The following is a 24,566-nucleotide window of genomic DNA, read 5'->3' on the forward strand; positions in this document are numbered from 1 at the left end:
TTTAATACAAATTTTTTTAGATAAAAAAGTTTTTGCATTAAAAAAATTATTTTAGAAAATAACAGATTTCGTCCAAAATAAATGATGAATGTTGATTTATCAAGAAGACCACCCAACATTTGATGTAAATAAAAATTTGAGACTGTAATTAATTACTTATCACTGTATTATTTCAATTGTTGCATTATTGTTTTGATAGTACTTATTATTTCCTTCTCCTCAATTAAAAATATAAATTTAATGAATAAAAGGTTGAATAAACAAAATATTTTTTAAATTGTGGAAGGACACGTGGTATGTGCATAGTGCATACTCAATCATTTTATTTGAATGAAATTTGACTTCTTTCATTATATAATTTTTTATGAAAAAAAATTGTTGAAATATTTAAGGTTGAATTTTTAAAATATATTTAATTTTACGTATTATATATTATTAATGAATATAATTAAATTATTATGTAATTCATCAAATATAATTAAACTATTAAATTATTTGATTTATTATTAATAAATCATTGAAAATTATTTTGCTTGAGCACAAATTTCAATACATATTTAGATTGAAAACTTTTGAAATTAGATTCAAGATTTTCTGAACTTTAATTTTAACAAACTTATGATTAAACTAAATGTATCGACAAGACAAATCAAACGATACTAAAAGTGGTACAATTTGAATCTGAAAGAGCCCCAAATCAATCAATTGAAACATATTTGAAAGCACGTTACCAATTTACGAGAAATAATATTATTTGTATTCGATAAGAAATACTAGCTAAATCATTTAAACAAGGTTAGACCCTATGATATTTTCCTTTCACGTAAAACTCTAGCTTCTCTTACAATTATTGCATTCTTCTCTTATTATGTGTGCTGAATTTTTATGTAAAGCTAATAAGAAAGACATTAAACTTTAAATTTCTCTAGGGTAACAAATATTTTGGCATTTCATTTTAATTCATTTTTTAGGTAAATCGTTCTCGTCCAATTTGAATGATAAAGTTTTACACCGCTCAATTTCAATACATATTCATTGTTCTTCACAGAGGGATATTTTTCATTATTGTCAAACAATACCGAGCAATACCCAACAATACCGAGCAATATATAGAGTAATACCGAGCAATACGCGAACATAACAATCCCGGGTCAAGTCGTCGGGCCGCGCGGTATTGAGTAAGACCACGTGGCGACATGTTATTGTTGTCCGAACATAGAGCTACGTCAGGTCATCTGACCTAATAATTGTTCCCGCTTACCGTCGTCACCGCCTCGCACCCTGCAGCCATGCTGCTGGCAATCACAACCCAGAATAGTTGCCCGCTATTTGCTGCCACCATAGTCAAATGACGTCGCCACTGTCACCCTCAGCACCATTGTCGGCCGCCACAACTGTAGCCATCACCATCGCCCACTACGGCCAACTCAGGCACAACCTTTTTACACTTTATATTGCATTCAATTTACACAATATTTTTTTAGGCAGTCAAACAACCGCTAAATCAATCAATGACAAAATTAAATCAAATTCAAATAATCAATTTACAAAAAATCAAAGTTGTCAAAATCATTGCTATTATATTTTTAACTAAAAATATTCCGTGTGATTTCACTTTTTATGATATTGAATTTTATTTATGTTTTGGATCAATTTGAACCACATGAATTTAGATTCAAATTATGATTAATCAGAACCAAATCATGCACTGGGTAGACCACATACACGACTGCTGGTCTGCGGCGCTGCGCGAGTCGTTGTTCGGGTCAACCCAAACCTGAAATTTTCGGGTCGGGTCAAATATTGACACCCCTACCCTCATTCTTCACAGGGGGGATGGAGGATCTCTCTTGCTTTCTCCAGTTTGCACCGTCAACCGGATCTCTTCCCGACCACCGACCGTCGTTGGACTCCGTTCATTAACCGTCATTGCCAAATTCTAATCACTGACCGTCGTCTGACTTCCGGCTATTTTTTGGTTGATATTGGATCTTTTCCCAACAATCAAACATTTCCGTACATCTTCTCAACAACTTATTAATACTAAGTCTCCCGCCATGGTCAGACATTGATGGAACATTCTTTGTTATTCATAGGACCAATTTTCTAAAATTTGGAAATATCTTCAATATATTTTCTTCTCCTTGACCTTAAATTAAGAGATGAACTGACGTCGGCCAACTATAATCCTTTCGACCTCCGTCGTCTGCCAACTACAACCACTTTGACCATCGCCCCACTACGATCCTTTCTTAAGACTACCACCTCACATTGTGACTCAAAATTCTTAAGTTATTTTTGAAAACCCTTGTAGAAAAAATTAATTACCAAGCTTCAATTCAGCTCCACCACCCACCCTTAAACTGCCGGACAGACAAAAACGGTTAATCGAAGCCTTATTAATCTAATGCGGTGTTATTTCGAGAAGTACATACGAATCAGTCCACCAATCAAAGTCCTCAAATTGTGCATGGCAATAACCCATTGAGTCCCTTAGATCTGCTTCCACAAGTCTCTGAGTCCTCTTATAGACTAGATGGAGACCGGCAAAGTCGAGAAATCATGGAGATCCATCAACCTGTCTTAGACAAGAAATTATTCTGTGCGAAACGTACGTAGAATGTAGTCGGAGACCAATCAGTCGGAGAGCAATCAGAATGCGTCACACCAACAATATAGAGCCGCGGTAACGAGCAGTACTGAGCCGCATTACCGAACAAGAGGCGACGTGGTGATTCTGATTGGTCTCCGGACGTTGTTTGGCATCCGCAAAAAATAACAAATAGTCTGAGACATGATATAAAAACATAATGAAATAAAAAAAGAAAGACAATAAACTCGTTGTACATAGGTCGATCAGAACAGCCCTTGGGAACATGGGGATAGATAAACTCGTTAGGCATGGGGCATCCGCGTTGAAGCATGAGAGCAAAGAGACGGAAGGCTGGTGTTGGGTTGGGGTGAGTATGGCAGTGTATAGGTAAACGTTGGGAGCAAGAAGGATGTCAAAGAGAAGCACAAGGGAGGAGGACGGATTGTGGGTGAGTGAGTGAAATGCCGACGCAGGTCGTGTGGAGGAATGACGGTCGAAGTATGGGGCTGGTTTTCCCTTTCAGAGGAGACATAGAGGAAGTCTTGGTTAGAGTAGCGGAGCATCTGTTGTTGCAAAGGAGGTGGCAGCGGGATGTGCGAAAGTTGATATGAGGCAGAGGAGCTTGCGGATAGTGGGATTGGAGTGGATGCCTGCTTTTGCGAGTGCCATTGACGCCGTCGCGGTCGTTTGCATGTACTGTACAAGCAATGGCATCAGCTCATATAGATGGTACAAGTCGACGTGAGCTTGTTCACGGACGGCAGATCGTGCCGATAGATAACCGATGGTTTGGTTGCTAGAAGATGGAATCGCTGGTATGGTTGCCAACGGGGATGTGTAGATTCGCCGGTATGATTGCCGTCTGATGGAGGCTTCGAATGTCGTCGCCAGCCTAGCTTCATACATGGTATTCCTAAAGCAACCTAAACCCCGATTGACATCAAGGGTTGATGTAGCAGTAGCCTGGTGCCCTGATCGACGTCAAGGGCAAAACCTCGCTCTAATATCATTATGATGTAGGAAGAAACATGAAGAAGCAAGATGAAGAAGAGCTAAACAGCTATTGGAGACCCAAAACAGCCAAAAGTGTTATAATTCTAAAAATATTCATTCATGCTTCTTCGCTCTTACAACTCATATACTTATAGGCTAGCAAAATAAACCAAGAGAAATCAAGAACATTCTAGAATCATTGTAATAAATTAAATAACATATCCCTAAGAAGTATTTAAACTTATGAGTTGTTAAACTTGCGCCATAATTAATAGCTTTTGTATAATAGATTTTTTGCGGTATGGCTATAATTAGGTATGCTTCTAGTCGAATAGCCTTATATGTAGCTATATATATTTACACAAATACAGCTAACATTGCTATGGAGGAATTATTGAAGATAATGTGTTCTTTTTAGCCTCCGTTTTGGTGTTCTGTCTCCAGATTGTTTTCAGGTGGCGACGGAGAAGAATCAGGTTCTTGGGGGAGCTGATCGATCCGTGGGCCACCCTTTGGCGATCATCCTAGTCGTCCTTCCGCTTCTCCGATGTCGTCCGTTAGGAAAATTATTCTGTGCTGACACCGGACATAATATGGAGAATAATCAGAATGTGTCACATCATTTTTTTCTAGGTACCGATATCATTGTGTACTGGGTGATGTGGCACGTTCTGGTTGATCTCCGGACTATACGATGTCCGCACAGAATAGACCTTTGTTGATTCTTGTAGAATCTAGAATAGGTTTTTAGACCTAAAATAATGTTTCAAGGCTAACCAAGATTGGGATGAATTGATAATTTAAAATTTTACTCTTTGATTAATAATTTGAAACCGATAAATGATTTGTAGCAAGTATAATTTTAAAGTTTTTCAAAATTAATTTTCAACCACGAAAAATTAAAACTTGCAGTAAATTTTTATGCCGTGACGAGCTGCGCAGGCAGCGATCACGTGCGATGGACTCAAATGCAGGTCCGCGATGACCGCGACAACGACTCTTAGAACATTTTCTCATCCTATTGCAAGACATGCAACTTACTAATATATTTTAGAGAACTCTAACAATGATTAACTTTTATGCCATTGCAAGTGGAGATGAGTAATCTTCCAAGATAATATAACTATTTCATGTGTTTTATAAGAGTTTGTATGTAACTTATGTTATTTAATGGATAAGGGTTGAATTTAGAGCACATGCTTATAATATTTTGATCATGTAAGACTTTTTTTAATTATTGTGCATCAATCACTAGATGCTTTTTACTAATGTCAAATTAATTATATTATATTCAAGTAAATCATTGTTTTATCTTAATCAATTTTTTTTTAATATCTCTTAATCCATATTATAGTTTGTTATTTTTAATATGAATTTAATAACTTCTCTGGTTTTGAGTTAGAACTTATATTAATTAATATAATTGATATTTTTTAAGGCTTTTCAAAGAGAATGATATATTTTGTCTACACGGATTAATTTTTATTATATTAATTTTTTCCTTAACATGTTGTCTGTCCTATTAATCTCTTCATCTTCTTCTCCATTTACCTCTTCAAATCCTTGACAAAAGTGCTCCTTATTCATGGGGATAAACTGGTTTACGAGATTTAAGAGGCTTCATGAGTTCTCATTTTCGGTCTCGTGAATGCTATGATTTTTTTTTTTTCTCTAGAAGTCATTGCTAGAAACATGGGCGGACCCCCCCCCCCCCCCCCCCCCCCCCAAAAAAAAAAAAAAAAAAAAAAAAAAAAAAAAAATTTTTTTTTTTTTTAGATGGATTGTTTGGAATATTTTGGGTATTTTTGGTATTTTGCCCCTCTCAAAAAAAATTTTTGCCCTCATTTTATAAATCATAAGCATCTTTGCCCATCCCCCACAAAAAAAAATTATTTTGCCCACCCTGAAAAAAGAAGCTGGATCCGCCCCTGGCTAGAAATCAACTCTATAAGTTATAGTTTTAAATTCAACTTTTAATTTAATTGTTCATATTTAATATAATTTGAGTTTTGTAGATTCTTTTATGCAATTTTGCAATTTAATTAATTTCTATTTCATTTTTTATGGTTGAGTTATTCTATTTTCTTCATCCTGAGGCCCAGTGCATTCGGGTGATGTGGTGTGTCTGGATTCACCTTCAGATGATCCGATCACTGCACGTTATAATATCTGCTTCGATGACAACCAGCTTTTTATTATTAATCATATGGTTCACTTCTGGAAAGAATGCCATATAGATTGATCAAATTACACTTTATAGAAAGATTTTTAAGCAGCTCTTGTATGGAAAACTGATGTAGTGGATCGTCGTAAGACTCGACCTGCAAGAAGGATTTTTGGCTCCCAATCCAGTGAAGAAGAGAAACAAAGCTTCAAAGCTTAAAATGACTTAATATTCTTCAATGCCTTTTTCATACTACAAAACTTGCTTACATAAGCTAAATAGAATACTCTAGAAGATACTTGAAGAAGCACATAACAAACTAATTAAAATATGCCTAAGGAGCGATTTAGTTAAGATGCTCTGCATCAAATACTACATATTATTCCTGAATCTAACAAGTGGAATCATTTACTACCTACCTTGTGGGGCTTGTCTATGATGCTTTGATTTGATTTTTTTTTTTAATGGTATTAGCTTATAATAAACTAATCAGCAAATAGAGCCACCGTACCCACGTGTAGTTTGCATGACCACCGGCTTTAATAAAAATAAAAATAAAAGTGACAACGCATGGACCGAGGTAGAGAACAAAACTATTTCAACATGTCAAAATTAGTAGAAATTATAAGCCTATAAAGTTCTGACATGGGATATCGGGCAGAGATAATCATTCGGATTTTTCTCTATTTATAATAAAAAATATAGTCAAATCTTAGTTACTATAACAACTACGCTTTGAGGATGCTTTGACTGTAATTTTATTGTAGACATAAAAAAATCCGATTGATTCTATTTTTCCAATATCCGCGTCTAATAATTAGGCATGGTCAGTCAAAAAGCAGCCACGGTAGTCTGAATGACCGACTCCAAACATTCAACTCTGGTTGCCAAGGAAGTCGTCACATGCTGCCAAAAACCAGCTGGAGAAATAATTGCTCATTGTTCAGATCGTGCAAAATTCCATTGGTCATAAGTTATTATAATTATTTAACTTCTTTTCATGCTAACAAATTATAATTTCATCTTTTATATCAAAAGATAATGTGATAATAAATTTCAAATGAGTATTATTAATAATTAATTTCATTTTATTTAGACTCATTCTTTAAAAAAAAAAGGTGATTTATGCATTCACTTTATTAAAAATTATTATCAGCTCAGTTTATATATATATATATATATATATATATATAATCATGAAAAAAATAACATGATAAAATATAAATTTAGAATATTATTGAGAGGATGAGTGACGCCGGACGAAGGAGGTGTCGCGGTTTTAGGAAAGAACGTGAGATGGATAGGAAATGAGCTGCAAAAATTACAACTCAAAACAATATCAAGAACATGCTTCTTTGAAGGATAACACCACCAGATCTATTCAAGATACATTATACAAAAACAGAGCAAACGAAATAACTCTTATTATCTTCAAAAATCTATGCTCCATTATAATTAATAGTTGTTTATATATACAACTATTGACTACTTACAATACTACAAACTCAATACAAAAACTTAACCACCTCTTAAAACCATACTAATTACGAGAGGTCATAATTTGACTGTTGTTTCTTCCGGATGTCTCTTTTAGGTGATCATGTTGCTCTTTCGTCTTCCTTGCTTATCTTTCTTTTCTTTTATTCGATTTTGTAATAGAACAAATCAAAGACTCGTTGGACATGCCTTGATGCAATGCAATGATATCATCCAACATCACTAATCTGTTCTAGAACAAAGTTATATATTATCTGGGTCCTGAAAGATGGGAGTTATTTATCTCACTAGAAATAGCTATGTAAATATGATCATTAGCATTCAGTGTAGCAGAGGTGAAGAAGTTATAGTCAAGATCAGTCTCCATGCTCAAGTTTCCCTCTAAAACCTTAACCACCGTTGACATAGATGGCCTTTTACAGCTGTTAGTCTGCAAACACCACATTGCAAGCCTCATCATCTCAACGGCTTTTTCTCCAAGCATCTGCATATCAATTTCGTTTCTATCAACCATGTCTAAGAGCCGATCAATCTTCACTTTCTCCTGCAAAAGAGAAATCAAGCGTGCGCCATCTTCAGGCTGAGAGTGTTCGAAATTCTTCCTTCCACACACAATTTCCATGACCACAATTCCGAAGCTGAACACATATACTTTTTCGGTGATTGTAGATGTCAACCATTCAGGAGCTAAATACCCAATCGTTCCTCTCATTCTTGTATTTAATTCACGTTGATCACGATCAATCAGCTTTGCAAGGCCAAAATCCGCAACCTTTGCGTTAAAATTTTTATCGATAAGGATGTTATGAGGCTTGATGTCTAAATGAGCAATTCTCTGCCTGCAGTCTTCGTGGAGATATGAGAGGCCCTTTGCTATGTCAACGATGATCTTCACTTTTGTTTGCCAATCAAGAGCTGTGTCAGGAGTTCTGCCAAAGATCCATTTGTCTAGAGACCCATTTTCCATGAACTCGAAAACAAGAAGTCTATGTGATTTTTCTGCACAAAATCCAATTAGCCTCACAACGTTGATGTGATGAAGGTTGCCAATTGCTTCCACTTCTGCCAAGAATTCTTTCCTCCCCTGTCCAATAATACCATCTTCCAGCCTCTTTACAGCAATTTTAGTATCGTCGGCAAGCTTCCCCTCGAACACAAACCCAAATCCTCCTTGTCCAAGCTTATGGCCAAAGTTTTCGGTTGCAATTTTCAATTCCTTGAAAGAAAATCTATTGGGCAACCTTGGTAAGTTTAAAATATCATCTTGCTCTTCGCTCCTTTTTTTCTTTTTATAGGCTCTGTAGCAAAAAACAAGCAAAAAAGCAAAAAAAACCAGAAGAACTAAAAAAATAGGGCCGGCTATCAGAGAAACCCCAATGATCGTGGCGAGGACGATGATTGTGATGATGAAGAGGAGGTAGAAGAAGCGCTTTGATGTCATCTCGAAAATCGAAATCCTCAGATATTCTGTTGAGGAGCATGCTAGGCTATGTTTCCTTACCTAGTTATGGAAGGAACTTATATATGCAAGGAAATAAACAAGAGAAAAGTTCAAAGTTCTTTTTATATTTTTTATTTTGGGAAAAGTAAGGCTGAAGCCAACAAATTAATTTGAAAAATATTTAGTTTTGTCCACATGCATGGCTCTCTGGTTCTAATCATCCTCTCTCATGACGATTTTATGAAGTAAACAAATTTTCAAAATTAATATACTATTTTGATATACAAATTTACTGAAAAGTAATATATATATATATATATATATATACAAAAAATTAAATTAATTAAGCACAAATCTCAATGCACATATGAATAAAAAACTTCCAAAATTAAATGTGATCATATGAACTCCGATTGCAACAAACTTATAATCATACTGAAGATCTCGAAGAGAAGAACCCAATAACATCAAAAAATCGGACCAATTCGAACCCAAATGAGTCAAATTGAGGGACTTTATATTGATCGTCCATTGAAACATTCTCAACATGTCATTGATCTTCTTCATATTTACTAGTAATGTTATTCCAAAAAAAACTATAAATATGCCCCTCATTGGCGAGCTACTGCTAGGGCCTTGTGGAGTTTGAGGCTGCTGGGATTTTTGCATCACCAGTGTTGTCCTCTGGTCGTCGTGCTGCTCTTTAAAGTGACGCCTGTTGGAGTGGCTCCGAGATTGTTGTGAGGACTGCATTTCTGCCTTCAAAGCGAAGTTGACAGCCAGTGAAATCGACCATATATCATTCAATTCTAATTTGTCTTGCAGATTATCCTTTAGTCCCCCAATTTATCAGGCTACCAACTGGTTCTCGGATTCTTTCAAATTGTTTCTCGCACTTTGGCAATAGAATTCCTCGGTATAATCAGTAACACTGCGATTCCTCTAAACGCATGTTGATACTGAATGTAAAGCATCTGCTCATAGTTTGAGGGGAGGTAGTGACCCCGTAATAATTGCTTCATTCGGAACCAATTGCAGACGATACCCTTTTCCTTACATCGCCGAGTCTGCAACACCTGCTGCCACCAAGCACTGGCTCCCCCTTTCAATTGGCATGCCACATATTTCACTTGCTTCTCGACGGGGATTTCCAGATACTCGAAGAATATTTCCACTGCCCTCTCCCAATTGATGTAGTATTTGATATGCAATCGACCGTCGAAGAATGGAATGTCGAGTTTGACACGAAACTCGCCATTGCCTCTATTGTTCCGCTCAGCCAGCGGACGATACTGAATGCGAGATGCATTTTCACCTTCTTCCGAATCTGAATACTCAAATGGACGTAGCTGGTCTGCCTCTCCCTCTGATTCCACATAATCGGGAATGTGGACGGTTTGTCTCCGTCCCGGACCCAGGCTAGCGACAATCCCACGGTCAGGAAGAACCGGGGCTGGTGGTCATCGGCGAAGTGCTGGGTTTCCTTCTCCCCCATGATGAGTTGCTTGAATTTCTTGGAGGGTCTCCATTCGTAAGAGAGCAAAACTTGCGGATAGTTCTTCCAGCTGCCTTACCACACAGTTGTGTTAGGCCCACAAGGCCTCGATACTCTGATCATCGCCAAGAGTTGTCCGAAGGGTTCCGTCTGTCATCGATCGCGTAGCCAGGAAGGGAAGCTCTGATACCAACTTGGTGTAAAACATGTACCAACAATACCCAAATTCCTGCAAGCAAAAATAATGAGCAACACAGAGGAAGAAAGGCAGGAACAAGAACAAAGCTGAGAGCTAAAAATTGGATATATTTTCTACTATCTTCTCTAAACTTGCATCTATGTATAAGTAAAGGTCTCTCTTCCTTTGTATCTATATTTGTCTATTGCACTATTTATATAACAACCCAAGATCCGTGTAGCGAAATGATTCATCTAATCGTTCTATTGCCTCTTTTTTTGATCTCATCATCATCCCGGCCGATCCTGGGGAAAAATCACTTTTCCCAGCAGCTATAGCAAAGGAACGAGGTCTCACAATTTAGGTGATAATTAATGGCTTAGCTAAAAGGAGTAAAAGCTAGCTAAAGCAGTGGAGATTAAAATAAAAATGGGTGGTGCAAAGCTAGACTAGGTAAGGTGGGTTGGCTCGTGTGATGCACCGCATCAACTTCTCCTCTATTTTCTTCTCCCCTTGTCATTTTCTATACAAATATAAATGTTGATACATTTCCACTTGGTCTTGATCTAGGTCGATTTGAGTCAATTTGTGCTCAATTTAATTTTGACTCAAGTCTGACTTAGACTTGTTATTTAGCTCGTCGACTTTCATTGAGCCAAAACTTTATTTGAATTTTCAGCAATCTTTGATCTTTGAGCAAAACTTAAAGCTATATTCTTTATATATGTATGTTGGATTGTATGGATATGACCTCAACTGAGCTGGAAGATGATTGGGTTGTATGTTTCCAATGCAAGTGAGGGCTCATATCCCTCTCCCGCTAACATGTACTTGATGAATAGCTGCAATTTGCATAGATGAAACTGCCTCTCTGATGACGGAAAATTATTATGTGCGGTGTCTGGATTTGTTCTGAGGCGAATTCGTACCCGCCATATCACCCGGGGCCCTGTGCATCTGGGTGACGTGGTGCGTCCGAATTTGCCTCCAGACGGTCCGGTCACCGCACGTAATAATCTCTCCTAATAACGAAAAATTATTATGTGCGTCATCTGGATTCGTTCGGAGGCGATCCGGACGCGCCATGTCACATGGGGCCTGATACATCTGTGTGACTTGGTGTGTCCGGATCCACCTTCGGACGGTTCAGTCACCATACATAATAATCTCTCATGATGACGGAAAATTACTATGTGCGGCGTCCGAATTCGTTCGGAGGTGAATTCGAACGTGCCACATCACCCGGGGCCCAGTGCATCCGGGTGACCTGGTGCGTCTGGATTCATTTCCGGACGGTTTGGTCACCGCACGTATTAATCTTTCCTGATTAAGAAATATTTTTACGTGCGGGATCCGGATTCATTCAGAGGTGAATCCAGGTGCGCCACATTACCTGGGACTCGATACATCTGGGTGATGTGGTGCGTCTGGATTCACCTCTAGACTATCCGATCACCGCACATTATAATCTCTCCTTTGTTGACAATCAGCTTTTTATTATTGATCATATGGTTCACTTATAGCATTAATATCATATAGATTGATCAAATTACACTTGATAGAAAGATGTTTAAGCAGCTCTTGTATGGAAAACTACATATTATTCCTGAATCTAACAAGTGGAATCATTTACTATTTACCTTGTGGGGCTTGTCTATGATGCTTTGCTTTTAATTTTTTTTTTTTATGATATTAGCTTATAATAAACTAATCAACAAATAGAGCCATTGTACCCACGTGCAGTTTGCATGACCACAGGCTTTAATAAAAATAAAAGTAAAAGTGACAACGCATGGACCCAGGTAGAGAACAAAAGTATTTCAACATGTCAAAATTAGTAGAAATTATTAGATTCGGACATCGGGTAGAGAGAATCATTCGAAGAGATGGTCTATATGAAGCAACCTCCTGGCTTCATAGACAAGCAATATCCAACTCATGCATGTCTATTAAAAAAAGCTATCTATGGTCTCAAGCAAGCGCCACGACAATGATTTTCCACATTCTCCTTGTTTCTTTTGTATGAGTTTCAGTCTAGCACTACCAATCCCTCATTTTTATTGCTACATAAAGTGTTTGTTCAAATCTACATTTTGGTATATGTAGATGACATTTTACTTACAGAAAACTCCTCACTTGAGTTGGATAAACTACTGCTTGCTTTACAATCTAGATTTTCTATGAGGGATCTCGATAGACTACATCATTTTCTTGGCTTGCAAGTAACTTAAACCTCGGATGGCCTTCACTTAGCTCAATCAACATATGCCAATGAGATTCTGCCTAAGGCGGCGATAACAGATTGTAAGCCTGTACTCAAACCTCTCAGTTCCAAATTTGCAACGGCTTCTTCATCCGAAATTCCTTATGATCGTCCAGATCATTACATGCAAATAACTGGAGTGCTTCAATACTTGACGATTAACCGACCAGATATTTCATATGCGGTAACTATCTTTGTCAACATATGCATAGCCCTCTCATAGAACATTATCAGCTTCTCAAACGAGTTCTGCGTTATATCAAATGTACCATTTCTCTTGGTTTACCTATCATCAAATCCTCTCTTGTGCTAAAAGGCTTCGCAGATTCAGACTAGGCCACTGATCCAGTTAATCGTCGCTTGATAACGAAATATTATGCATTTCTTGGTTCAACACTCATCTTGTGGACTGTTAAGAAGCAGTCATCTGTTGCTAGATCCTCCACAGAAGCTGAGTACAAAGCTATTTCTACTGCTGCTTGTGACATCATTTGGCTTCGCAGATTATTATATGAATTTCAAATTCAGCTACCTGAACCCACTAAATTGTATTGTGATAATGTTTCAGCTCTTGCACAAGCTAATAATCCTATTTTTCATGCAAGAACTAAACATATCGAAATAGATTTCCATTTCATTCGTGATTGCATTCGATCACAATATATCACGGTACATCATATCTGCTCCCAGGATCAACCAACTAACATCTTCACAAAAGCCTTAAATGCAACTTGACACTCTTATCTTACTGACAAGTTAACAATGCAAATACCAATTGTTACCTTAAGGGAGGCTGATAAGGAGACTTGATAAGTCGGTGTCACTACCCATTTGCTGCTCCACTTCCTCTATTTATTCCATGTATCTGGCTTATTATTACCGTTTGATTTCTGCTCTTAATCAGAGCCGTTGGTCTTTAGCTCACTAGCTCATTATATACTCTCTGTAATGCTTGAGAAAGAGTAGTGAAGATGAACTATATTCTACCACACTGTTCTCCTTCTTCCTTGTTGTATGCTTCTGTTTTCCTCTATTTTACAGCTATACAGGTTGTTGATCTCAGCAGCTTCAACAGTGATGAGTTTAGGCTTTAAGTATATTTTATTGAGTGATCACATTTTATTAATTATCTTATTTGTTAAAATATAATAGTGTCATATTTACATGCCATAATTCATTTTTCTAATAACATCCATACTATTATTATAAAAGGACCTTGTGATTCTCCTCATATAAAATATTAGCAATTCATTTTATTCTTCTAAGATTAAATCTTAAACTTTTATTTATACCACTTCTAATATTATATATGAGTGTAAAATTATCAAAATTAAATCCCCAACATCAACACATCTCTTCTTCTCTCATGTTGCTTGATTTCTAAATGAATTTGTAATGTCACTCTTAGAAATCCTAACCACATCCTAACTCAAATTCCATCTTGATTTCAATCACAAAATTCTCTTCTCCCTAACATGTTGTCTGTCCTATTAATCTCTTCATCTTCTTCCCCATTTACCTCTTCAAATACTTGACAAAAGTGCTCCTTATTCATGGGGATAAACTGGTTTACGAGATTTAAGAGGCTTCATGAGTTCTCATAAGAACTTCTTTTCTCATTTTCGGTCTCGTGGATGCTATGATTCTTTTTTTTTTTCTCTAGAAGTCATTGCTAGAAATTAAATCTATAACTTATAGTTTTAAATTCAACTTTTAATTTAATTGTTTATATTTAACATAATTTGAGTTTTGTAGTTTCTTTTATGCAATTTTGTAATTTAATTAATTTCTATTTCATTTTTTATGGTTGAGTTATTCTATTTTCTTCATTTCGAGGCCCGGTGCATCCGGATAATATGATGCGTATGAATTCACCTCCAGACAATCCGATCTCCGCATGGTTCACTTCTGGCATGAATACCATATAGATTGATCAAATTACATTTGATAGAAAGATGTTTAAGCAGCTATTGTATGGAAAACAGCCACGGTAGGTCATTCGATATCCGCGTCTAATAATTAGGAATGGTTAGTCAAAAAGCAGCCACGGTAGTCCGAACTCCAAACATTCAACTCTGGTTGGCAAGGAAGTCGTCACATGCTGCCAAAAACCAGCTGGAGAAATAATTGCTCATTGTTCAGAGCATGCAAAATTCCATTGGTCATAAGTTATTATAATTATTTAACTTCTTTTCATGCTAACAAATAATAATTTCATCTTTTATATCAAAAGATAATGTGATAATAAATTTCAAATGAGTATTATTAATAATTAATTTCATTTTACTTACACTCATTCTTTATAAAAAAAAGTGATTTATGCGTTCACTTTATTAAAAATTATTATCAGCTCAGTTTATATATATATATATATATATATATATATATATATATTCATGAAAAAAATAACATGATAAAATATAAATTTCAGGAGCTAAATACCCAATCGTTCCTCTCATTCTTGTATTTAATTCACGTTGATCACGATCAATCAGCTTTGCAAGGCCGAAATCCGCAACCTTTGCGTTGAAATTTTTATCGATAAGGATGTTCTGAGGCTTGATGTCTAAATGAGCAATTCTTTGCCTACACTCTTCGTGGAGATATGAGAGGCCCTTTGCTATGTCAATGATGATCTTCACTTTTGTTTGCCAATCAAGAACTGTGTCAGGAGTTCTGCCAAAGATCCATTTTTCTAAAGACCCATTTTCCATGAACTCGAAAACAAGAAGTCTATGTGATTTTTCTGCACAAAATCCAATTAGCCTCACAACGTTGATGTGATGAAGGTTGCCAATTGTTTCCACTTCTGCCAAGAATTCTTTCCTCCCCTGTCCAATAATACCATCTTCCAGCCTCTTTACAGCAACCTTTGTATCGTCGGCAAGCTTCCCCTCGAACACAGACCCAAATCCTCCTTGTCCAAGCTTATGGCCAAAGTTTTCGGTTGCAATTTTCAATTCCTTGAAAGAAAATCTATTGGGCAACCTTGGTAAATTTAAAATATCATCTTGCTCTTCGCTCCTTTTTTTCTTTTTATAGGCTCTGTAGCAAAAAAACAATCCAAGAACAAAAACAAAAACAAAAACAACTAAATAAATAGGGTTGTCTATCAGTAAAACCCCAATGACCGCGGCGAGGGAGAAGATTATGATAAAGAAGAGGAAGAAGCGCTTTGCCGTCATCTCTAAATCCTCAGACATTCTGTTGTGGAAATAAACAAGAGAAAAGTTTTGCTATGTTTCCTTACCCAGTTATGGAAGGAACTTATATATGCAAGGAAATATACAAGAGAAAAGTTCAAAGTTTTTTTTTTTTTAATTTTTTTATTTTGGGAAAAGAAAGGCTGAAGCCAACAAATTAATTTGAAAAATATTTAGTTTTTGTCCACATGCATATATCTCTGGTTCTAATCATCCTCTCTCATGACGATTTTCATATAATGAAAAATGGTGATGTCCTTTTGCAGTTCTTTATCTATTTGTCGTTCCTTTGCATGTTCATTGTGAATGCTTTGGTAGGCCCTTCCACATTAAAGTTAGATGTTTTTATTAACAATTGGTATAAAAACCTGATATTGAATTCAATCACCATTGAGGTTTCATTTGGGACGGTTTTTTTATTGTTTTCTAAAACGGAGTTTTAATACAAAATTTTTTATTTTTGTATTAAAACTCCGTTTTAGAAAGCAATAAAAAAACCGTTCCAAACGAAGCCTAAGTATGACATAGGGAAATCTGATTTGCCAAAGTGTTTTACGAGCCATGTTAATTCAATAAGGATTTTTGTAGACACTCATGTGACATTTTAGACTTCATTGGGACAACTTCTTATTGCTTTATAAAATCATTTTTTAATAAAAAAAAATTTAACTAATAATTTTCATAGTAAATAGTTGTTTTAGAAAGTAGTAAAAAAGCTGCCCCAAATGAAGGCTTAGCCTATGATTTTATGAATTAAGAAGATAAAATAGAGATGGATGAAAAATGTCTTTGGCTAACTATATATTTATATCATTAATTTAATAAAAATTGCTTTTTGATAAAATCATAAAAATTTTACATGAACTTTTATTTTATAAAATTTTAAAAAAACAAGAAAATTTATAAAACTAAATTTTTATATATTCTCAAATTATATGAAACTAAGCAACAATAGGAAATTAAAATTCTTATATATAAAAAATTAAAGCATGATGTTTTGAGTTTTCAAATTCTTACATTAATATCAGTTGTCTAAAAAGATTTTATGAAGTAAACAAATCTTCAAAATTAATATACTATTTTGATATACAAATTTACAGAAAAGTAATATATATAATGATATGTCATCAAAAAATTATATTAATCAAGCACGAATCTCAATGCACATAAGAATAAAAAGTTTCTAAAATTAAATGTGATCATACGAACTCCGATTGCAACAAACTTATAGTCATACTGAGCATCTCGAAGAGAAGAACCCAATGACATCAAAAAATAGAATCAATTCGAACCCAAATGAGACAAATTGAGGGACTTTATATTGATCGTCCATTGAAACACTCTCAACATGTCATTGATCTTCTTCATATTTACTAGTAATGTTATTTCCAAAAAACTATAAATATGCCCCTCATTCTTCATAAATGGGGGGGGGGGGGGGGGGGGCTTGAGATTTAAGAGAGCTCATAGGCTTGCCACATCAACCAGATCTCTTCCCGACTACCGATTATCGTTGGACTCCAAACACTAACCGTCGTCGTACTTTCGACTATCTTTATGTTGATGTAGGATCTTTTCCCAACAATCAAACATTTCTAAACATCTTCCCAGTAACTTATTAATAATAAATCTCCGCCATGGTCAGATATTGATGAAACATTCTTTGTTATTCATGGGACCAATTTTCTAAAGTTTGGAAATATTCTTTGGCATATTTTCTTCTCCTTGACCTTGAGTTAAAAGATAAATTGACGGCGACCGACTACAATCCTTTCTACCTCCGTCGCCTTTCAACTACAACCACTTCAGTTTGCGGAATATAGGTCACTAGATATGGCATAAATAGGGTCAAGTTGAGGCCTGCTAACACCGCTCCCAAAAGAGACTTCTTCCCTACGAAGGAAGAACTTTCCTTTGCACAAGCTAAACCGGACACCACCACCTGAGACATCTCAGGATACAGGACATGCTAGGCAAGAAAATGAACACAAACTCCAAAAGTGCATGCTTTATTATAGACGTCGTGACTTATTTATACATCGCAGTTTATTAACAAAGCAATTAAAAGAAAACAATCATTAACTACTAATGACGTCATTAGCTTAATACAACATGTGCTCCCATGTCATTCTCCTGGTGTAGGAGGGATGTCAAGATCATAATAGGGGCTAAAATCGGCGACATTAATGGTAGCCGAGATATTGTAGTCGCCGGGCAAATCGATTTGGTATGCATTATCATCGACGCGCTTGATTACATGGAAAGGACCATCTGATTTTGGTTGTAGCTTGCTGAAGGAGCGATGAGGCATACGCTCTTTTCATAAAAGTATCCAAACAATATCTCTCTCCTGGAAGCGTTGGACTCGACGAGATTTGTCTGTTGGAGCTTTATACTTTGAATTGTGTTTATGGATCAAGTCTTGCACTTGCTTATGTAGTTGTTGGATATCCTTGCTCCGTTGCTCTCCATCTAGTTTGTAAGCAGTTGATGGGACATGTGGAATCAAATCAATTGGCGAAAGTGGGTTAATACCATATACCACCTCAAATGGACTTTTTTGTTGACTGATTTGTAGATCTGTTGAAGACAAATTCGGCCTGTGGTAGGATTAGATCCCATTGTATAATATTCTTTCCCACAAAACGCTTGAGGAGATTTCCCAAGCTACGGTTCACGGTCTCAGTCTGGCCGCCAGTTTGAGGATGAGCGGTGGATGAGAACTGCAACCTTGTTCACAATTTTCCCCATAGGGTCCTTCAAAAATGACTGAGAAATTTTACATCCATGTTAGATGTTATTGTCTAAGAAATGCCATGGATTTTAATGATTTCTATGAAATATAGATCAGCCACATGAGTGGAATCTAAGGTCTTGCTACAAGGCACAAAATGTGCCATATTCGAGAAGTGATCAACTACGACCATTATGGAGTTTTTGTTTCACTGCGTACGTGGGAAGCCAAGTATGAAACCAATGCTAATATCTATCTACTGGGCTTCTGGTACCGGAAAGTATTGTTTGCCGATTGAGAACATGATCCGGCACATGTCAGTGATGGAGATTTCCACCCCCTTCTTAACCCAACTGATTTTGTAGGGATGAGATTTTTTAAAGTTTTTAGCTGCATAGCCTTCATAAAAGATCGCAACATTATGTTCTCGGTATACCCATTATCAATGAGGAGTTCGTAGACCTTACCATTTATTGTGCACCGACACTGGAAGATAGCATTCCTTTGTGAAGCAATGGGTTGTCGCGGTGCTATTAATAGCCTCTCTAACATGCATATGACAACATCCCCTTCATCAGCCACACATCCTCTATTTCCACATCACCCCCTTCTTCATATGTGTCATCCACATCTCCAGTCTCACCCTCAGCTAGCTGGAGTTGAGACCTCGACGGACATTCATTAGATTTATGTCCTGGTTGGAAACACCTAAAACACTTGAAATTATATGGTCTTGCATATGGATTCTCTTTAACTCCAAGGCCGGGTTTGGGTGGCAATTTATTCTCCATTGGCGAGCTACTTCTAGGGCCTTGTGGCGTTTGAGGCTGCTGGGATTTTTGCATCACCGGTGTTATCCTCTGGTCGTCGTGCTGCTCTTTAAAGTGACGCCTATTGGAGTGACTCCGAGATTGTCGTGAGGACTGCATTTCTGCCTTCAAAGCGAAATTGACAGCCTGTGAAAGCAACCATATAGCATTCAATTCTAATTTGTCTTGCAGATTATCCTTTAGTCCCCCAATGTATCAGGCTACCAATTAATTCTCGGATTCTTTCAAATTGTTTCTCGCACTTAGGCGATAGAATTCATCGGTATAATTAGTAACACTACGGTTCCCCTGAACACAATGTTGATACTGAATGTAAAGCATTTGATCATAGTCTGAGGGGAGGTAGTGACCCCGTAACAATTGCTTCATTCGAAACCAATTGCAGACGTTACCCTTTTCCTTACATCGTCGAGTCTGCAACACCTGCTGCCACCAAGCACTGGCTCTCCCTTTCAATTGGCATGCCACATATTTCACTTGCTTCTCGACGGGGATTTCCATATACTCGAAGAATATTTCCACTGCCCTCTCCCAATCGAGGTAGTCTTTGATATGCAATCGACCGTCGAAGAATGGAATGTCGAGTTTGACACGAAACTCGCCATTGCCTCTATTATTCCGCTCAGCCAGCGGACGATACTAAATGCGAGAGGCATTTTCACCTTCTTCTGAATCTGAATACTCAAATGGATGTAGCAGGTCTGCCTCTCCCTCCAATTCCACATAATCGGGAATGTGGACGGTTTGTCTCTGTCCCGGACCCAGGCCAGCGACAGTCCCACGGTCAGGAAGAACCGGGGCTGGTGGTCCTCGGCGAAGTGCTGGGTTTCCTTCTCCCCCATGATGAGTTGCTTGCATTTCTTGGTGGGTCTCCATTCGTAAGAGAGAAAAACTTGCGGATAGTTCTTCCAGCTGCCTTACCACACGGTTGTATTCGGCCCACAGAGCCTCGATACTCCGGTTGTTGCCAAGAGTTGTCCGAAGGGTTCCATCTACCATCGATCACGTAGCCAGGAAGGGAAGCTCTGATACCAACTTGGTGTAAAACATGTACCAGCAATACCCAAATTCCTGCAAGCAAAAATAATGAGCAGCACAGAGGAAAAAAGACAGGAACAAGAACAAAGCTGAGAGCTAAAAGTTGGATATATTTTCTACTATCTTCTCTAAACTTGCATCTATGTATAAGTAAATGTCTCTCTTCCTTTGTATCTATATTTTGTCTAGTGCACTATTTAGGTGATAATTAATGGCTTAGCTAAAAAGGAGTAAAAGCTAGCTAAAGCAGTGGAGATTAAAACAGAAATGAGTGGTGCAAAGCTAGACTAGGTAAGGTGGGTTAGCTCGTGTGATGCACCGCATCAACTTCTCTTCTATTTTCTTCTCCCCTTGTCATTTTCTATACAAATATAAATGTTGATGCATTTCCATTTGGTCTCGATCTAGGTCGATTTGAGTCAATTTGTGCTCAATTTAATTTTGCTCAAGTCCGACTTGACTTGTTATACAGCTTGTCGACTTTCATTGAGCCAAAACTTTATTTAAATTTCCAGTAATCTTTGATCTTTGAGCAAAACTTAAAGCTATACTCTTTATATATGTATGTTGGATTGTATGGATCTGACCTCAACTGAGCTGGAAGATGATTGGATTGTTATGTTTCCAATGCAAGTGAGGACTCGATATCCCTCTCCCGCTAACATGTACTTGATGAATAACTGCAATTTTCATAGATGAAACTGCCTCTTTGATCAAGAAAAATTATTGCGTACGGTGTCCGGATTTATTCGGAGGCGAATTCGTACGCGCCACATCACCCGGGGCCCGGTGCATCTCGGTGACGTGGTGCATCCGGATTTGCCTCCAGACGGTCTGGTCACTGCAGTAATAATCTCTCCTAATGGCGGAAAATTATTACGTGCGTCATCTGGATTCGTTCGGAGGCGATCCAGACGCGCCATTTCACCCGCGGCCTGATACATCTGTGTGACGTGGTGTGTCCGGATTCGCCTTCGGACGGTCCGGTCACCATACGTAACAATCTCTCATGATGACGGAAAATTATTATGTGCGGCGTCCGGATTCGTTCGGAGGCGAATTCGGACCTACCATGTCACCTGGATCCCGGTGCATCCTGGTGGCATGGTGCGTCTGGATTCGTTTCCGAACGGTCCGGTCACCTCACGTAATAATCTTTCATGATTACGAAAAAATTTTACCTGCGGCATACGGATTCGTTCAGAGGTGAATCCAGGCACGCCACGTTACCTGGGACCCGGTGCATCCGGGTGATGTGGTGCGTCTGGATTCACCTCCAGACGATCCGATCACCGCACATTATAATCTCTCCTTTGTTGACAATCAGCTTTTTATTATTGATCATACGGTTCACTTCTGGAATGAATACCATATAAATTGATGAAATTACACTTGATGGAGAGATGTTTAAGCAGCTCTTGTATGGAAAACAGCCAGGGTAGGTCATTCGATATCCGCGTCTAATAATTAGGAATGGTCAGTCAATAAGCAGCCACGGTAGTCTGAATGACATACTCCAAACATTCAACTCTGGTTGGCAAGGAAGTCGTCACATGCTGCCAAAAACCAGCTGGAGAAATAATTGCTCATTGTTCAGAGCGTGCAAAATTCCATTGGTCATAAGTTATTATAATTATTTAACTTCTTTTCATGCTAACAAATAATAATTTCATCTTTTATATCAAAAGATAATGTGATAATAAATTCAAATGATTATTATTAATAATTAATTTCATTTTATTTAGACTCATTCTTTAAAAAAAAAGGTGATTTATGCATTCACTTTATTAAAAATTATTATCAGCTCAGTTTATATATATATATATTCATGAAAAAAATAAAATGATAAAATATAAATTTAGAATATTATTGGGGTCATATGCAATATTATAGAGAAGATGAGTGACGCCAAATGAAGGTGTCACAGTTTTAGGAAAGAATGTGAGATGGATAGGACATAGGCTTCAAGAATCACAACTCAAAACAATACCAAGAACATGCTTAGTTGAAGGGTAACACCACCTGATCTATTCAGGATACATAATATAAAAACAGAGCAAACGAAACAATTCTTATTATCTTCAAAAATTTATGCTCCATTACAAATAATAGTTGTTTATATATACAACTATTGACTACTTACCATACTACAAACTCAATAAAAAAACTTAACCACCTCTTAAAACCATACTAATTACGAGAGGTCATAATTTGACTGTTGTTTCTTCCAGATGTCTCTTTTAGATGATCATGTTGCTCTTTTTGTCTTCCTTGCTTATCTTTTTTTCTTTTATTCGATTTTGTAATAGAACGAATCAAAGACTCGTTGAACATGCCTTGATGCAATGCAATGATACCATCCAACATCACTAATCTGTTCTAGAACAAAGCTATTATCTGGGTCCTGAAAGATGGGAGTTATTTATCTCACTAGAAATAGCTATGTAAATGTGATCATTAGCATTCAGTGTTGCAGAGGTGAAGAAGTTGTAGTCAAGATCAGTCTCCAAGCTCAAGTTTCCCTCTAAAACCATAACCACCGTTGACATAGATGGCCTTTTACTGCTATTAGTTTGCAAACACCACATTGCAAGCCTCATCATCTCAACAACTTTTTCTCCATACAACTGTATATCAATTTCATTTCTATCAACCATGTCTAAGAGCCGATCAATCTTCACTTTCTCCTGCAAAAGAGAAATCAAGCGTGCTCCATCTTCAGGCTGAGAGTGTTCAAAATTCTTCCTTCCACACACAATTTCCATGACCACAATTCCGAAGCTGAACACATCAACTTTTTCGGTGATTGTAGATGTCAACCATTCAGGAGCTAAATACCCAATCGTTCCTCTCATTCTTGTATTTAATTCACGTTGATCACGATCAATCAGCTTTGCAAGGCCGAAATCCGCAACCTTTGCGTTGAAATTTTTATCGATAAGGATGTTCTGAGGCTTGATGTCTAAATGAGCAATTCTTTGCCTACACTCTTCGTGGAGATATGAGAGGCCCTTTGCTATGTCAATGATGATCTTCACTTTTGTTTGCCAATCAAGAACTGTGTCAGGAGTTCTGCCAAAGATCCATTTTTCTAAAGACCCATTTTCCATGAACTCGAAAACAAGAAGTCTATGTGATTTTTCTGCACAAAATCCAATTAGCCTGACAACGTTGATGTGATGAAGGTTGCCAATTGTTTCCACTTCTGCCAAGAATTCTTTCCTCCCCTGTCCAATAATACCATCTTCCAGCCTCTTTACAGCAATCTTAGTATCGTCGGCAAGCTTCCCCTCGAACACAGACCCAAATCCTCCTTGTCCAATCTTATGGCCAAAGTTTTCGGTTGCAATTTTCAAATCCTTGAAAGAAAATCTATTGGGCAACCTTGGTAAGTTTAAAATATCATCTTGCTCTTCGCTCCTTTTTGTCTTTTTACAGGCTCTTAGGCAAATATAGATGGCACTCATGGAGGCAGAAATAACAGCGAAAAGGTTGTATCCTGTACGAGAAACCCCAAGGATCGTGGCGAGGGAGATGATTACGTTGATGAAGAAGTTGAAGAGGAGAATGAAGAGGAGGAAGAAGCGTAAGCGCTTTGCCACCATCTCCAAATCTGAAAGAAATTTGATGAATTTTCTGATGAGATACTAAGTTTATTTTTTCCTTGAATTTTCTGATATTTTAGCTTGATTCCAAGTTTTGAACTCCATCGGTTTCTTTCTGGAGAGGATGAGGATATTGTGGAGCATATTGGAGCATCCCTCGCCATCTTGAAGCCAGCACCGGGCTCAAGGTTGGCAAGTTTTTCTTCATACAGTAGTGTTTTTAAGTTTTTCTTCTTACACTTGTGATAAAAAAATTATAAATATAAATATCATTTAAAAATAATATATTTATAAGAATAATATTTAATATAATATATAAATTTATAATGTTAAAATTTTATATTATAATTCTTATAATATATATTATAGTAAATTTATAATACATATTTCCCAATTTGTAGCCCAACTAAGCCCAATTTTGAAGCCCAACTAGCCCAAATTTATATTCTAAACTATTCATGCAACTTTTTTAGTCCCACATCATAGGAGACGTTTGAGGATGTTGCATTGAACCATTTATAAAGTGTGAAGT

General features: G+C 37.1%; 2 protein-coding genes across 2 annotated transcripts in view; both read right to left on the bottom strand.

Annotated features, from left to right (window-relative positions):
• Positions 1-24,566, bottom strand: part of LOC110099223 — a 32,393-nt gene that overhangs the window by 2,329 nt on the left and 5,498 nt on the right. The window contains exons 2-5 of the mRNA XM_028698076.1: positions 15,056-15,612; positions 7,500-7,931; positions 3,244-3,516; positions 2,714-2,787 (exon numbers count right to left, since the gene is read on the bottom strand). Of these exons, the coding sequence (XP_028553909.1) occupies positions 2,714-2,787; positions 3,244-3,516; positions 7,500-7,931; positions 15,056-15,612 (1,336 nt within the window). The remainder of the gene's footprint in view (positions 1-2,713; positions 2,788-3,243; positions 3,517-7,499; positions 7,932-15,055; positions 15,613-24,566) is intronic.
• LOC110092888 (G-type lectin S-receptor-like serine/threonine-protein kinase SD2-5) lies at positions 22,474-24,257 on the bottom strand. The gene has a single exon (XM_020817580.2). It carries the CDS (start codon positions 24,032-24,034, stop codon positions 22,823-22,825), a length of 1,212 nt encoding a protein of 403 aa, XP_020673239.2. The 5' UTR covers positions 24,035-24,257; the 3' UTR covers positions 22,474-22,822.

This window comes from Dendrobium catenatum, unplaced genomic scaffold, assembly GCF_001605985.2.
Source record: "Dendrobium catenatum unplaced genomic scaffold, ASM160598v2 fragScaff_scaffold_1047, whole genome shotgun sequence".
Taxonomy (NCBI): Eukaryota; Viridiplantae; Streptophyta; class Magnoliopsida; order Asparagales; family Orchidaceae; genus Dendrobium; species Dendrobium catenatum.

What these genes read in the sequence shown, in the direction of transcription:
- LOC110092888 (XM_020817580.2), bottom strand. Translation starts at nt 24,034, where the DNA reads ATGGTGGCAAAGCGCTTACGCTTCTTCCTCCTCTTCATTCTCCTCTTC.